At 31.5% G+C, this 2,578-nt stretch overlaps 1 protein-coding gene across 1 annotated transcript; it reads right to left on the reverse strand.

The window, feature by feature from the left end:
- Window positions 1-437: 437 nt before the first annotated feature.
- On the reverse strand, window positions 438-1,042 carry LOC122585976 (E3 ubiquitin-protein ligase ATL23). The gene has a single exon (XM_043758089.1). It carries the CDS (start codon window positions 992-994, stop codon window positions 602-604), a length of 393 nt encoding a protein of 130 aa, XP_043614024.1. The 5' UTR covers window positions 995-1,042; the 3' UTR covers window positions 438-601.
- Window positions 1,043-2,578: the final 1,536 nt, after the last annotated feature.

Genomic DNA, 2,578 nt, shown 5'->3' on the forward strand with positions numbered 1-2,578 from the left:
TCATAATGTATTTACTTGTATGTATTGTTTTATTTCTTACACATTTTAATTTACATAGAAATAAAAGGCAGATGGGTGACAAGATGTGACGCCATTTTTTTAATTTTTTTTTTTTTACAAAACTAAGATGGTTAATAATTTAATTAATAAAAAAACACACATATCTAAAATTACTAAACTGTCAACGACTTCTCCACGCCAAGATATTTTTTTGGAATTAATGCCGCCTCTTAATAAGCCATTCACTCCTTACCAAGTTACAGCTATACGCCAACAATTTACAGCCGTTCATTTTTACCCTAAAATTGATACACTTAATTAATTCCCACAGACGGCGGGTTAATCCCACCCCTCCTGATTTTGTTGCCATGTTTCCATATTCATATTCATCACTAAAATTCACATTTCAACCAATACTTTCATTTGACAACAAATAAAATTTTCAACATAATTCAATTTAATCAAATAACAAATCATAGTCACTACATTCTATTAAAAAAGATGTTACTAACTTACTATCTATCAAAATTTTGTAAAGAAATGTGACATAGCTAGCTAGTCACATATAAATGAAAAGATAAAAATCCGATAATTTTTTCGTTCAACACGGGTTTGTTTCGGATGCAACAAAGAAATCCGAATCGAGCTTATTTCGACAAACAGGACAAACCGGGTTTTTGGCTAGCCATGTATCCGCACAATGTAAATGAAACCCATGGTTACATCCTGGAAACATTCTAGCAAGTTGTTCGGGCTCAATATCGTCCAAACAAACCGCACATTCGTTACCCAAAACAAGATCTTTTCCTGTCGTAGAAGGTAGTTTTTCGAGTTCGGCATTAGACAAACCGGTTTCAGTCACGGGTTTTACTGTTTCATTGGTTTGTTGGTTGTGACGACGGGCCGCGTAGCAGAGCAAGGAAATGTAGACGAGAAATATCGCGCTCATTCCCGCACAAGGTAGGAAAAGGGCTAGAAAAATTGAGAAGAGCATGGTTGTGATGTTCTGTGTCCAGGTTGACGAGTTGGCAGGTTAATTGGTGTGAGTTGAGGGTTTGGAAATGAAATGCGATGGGGAAGGGGGTTTATAAGGGGGTGTATGAGGGTTTGGGTTTTGGGTCATGGGTTCGGGGGTTATTTGTGCGCACCGAGGCCCATGTGTAAGCTTCCTAGGAAAGTGATTAAATTTTTTTTTCAAAAATAGTAAAGTACACCTCAATGTATGTTGGAGGACACAACTGGGGAAGTTTTGCTTTTGAATAATTGGATGGTTCTTTTCTTCTAGTGTTATGTTATTAATTGAATAAGATGTTACTATTTTATGAATATTATTAAAAGCACGTTAATGCCTTCAAAAAGCAACAAAATTGTGTTTTGTGCAATTATAGTTTGTTTTGACATGGAACTTGGAAGTGTTTTTATATTTTTTTAATTTATTCCCTGAATAAAGTGTTTCTTTACCTTAAAAATTCTCATTACCTTTTTTACTCATTTAGAATGCCACATCAATATAATAATATTCATAATTCAAAAGTTGTCAATTACTTTGTTTTGTTATTTTTAGAAACTTATTAATCTACATACATTCATGCATTTTTGCAATTGGTGGATTATGAAATTAAACACAAGGTTATGTCAATAGATTTTGATTAAAAATAAAATAAATGTTCAAATAAAATTCGATAAATAAAACAATTATTTTAGTTTTTAAATTGACTATTGTTTTGCACCATGAAAATTTTCATCTATTAAAATTATTTTTAAACCCTTATAAAATAAATAGTCTTTTTCCTCTTTTAAATTTTCAGCCTTTGAAAAGTCAAAAATACCCCTAGATTTATTAAAATGTTAAAAAACCATTATTTGTTGTGGGCAAGACTCAAACATGAGATATATGACTTTTATAACACTAATCTTACCACTCCACTAACTATTGTTGGGTTGATAAATTTCCTTCCATTAAATATACCCCCTTACTTTCCTTTGGATATAAATTAAATTTGTTCACCTAATATACCTATAATAACCTTAATTAATTTAATTATAGCATACATCTTTCATCTTTTAAAATAAGTACGTTATCATTTTACATCAATAGTTTTTATACTAATAACCACACTGTCAGCTCTAACGCCGTTACCGTCACCCGGGTCCGCTATTACCGTTGCATTGCGTGGTACCCCTCTAGTTTTTTTAAACTGACTATCTAATTTGTTATATTTTGATAATACTTGATTTGTAATAACCAACTCAATTTTAAGATTTGTTTTATTATGTTTCCTAATCACATATTAGTCACCTCTAGTGTAGAGGAACGTCGTAGATGGTTAATACTTATTTTCAAGTCTTAATGTTAACCACGCCTTACTAAAGACTCGTCATTCTTCACGAGTAAACCTCATGTCCAGTAGCGAAAAATATAAAAGGCATGAGGGGTTATTGCTTTTTAAAAATTGGTTTGTGGTTAACAAATTTTATGTAAATTCCTAAATTTATACTTGTTTTATAACTTAATCTTTTACGAGTATCATGATACCTTTAAAACTGAAAATCAAATTTTGACTCCTCTTATAAAGAT

Source organism: Erigeron canadensis, chromosome 1, assembly GCF_010389155.1.
Source record: "Erigeron canadensis isolate Cc75 chromosome 1, C_canadensis_v1, whole genome shotgun sequence".
NCBI classification, from domain to species: Eukaryota; Viridiplantae; Streptophyta; class Magnoliopsida; order Asterales; family Asteraceae; genus Erigeron; species Erigeron canadensis.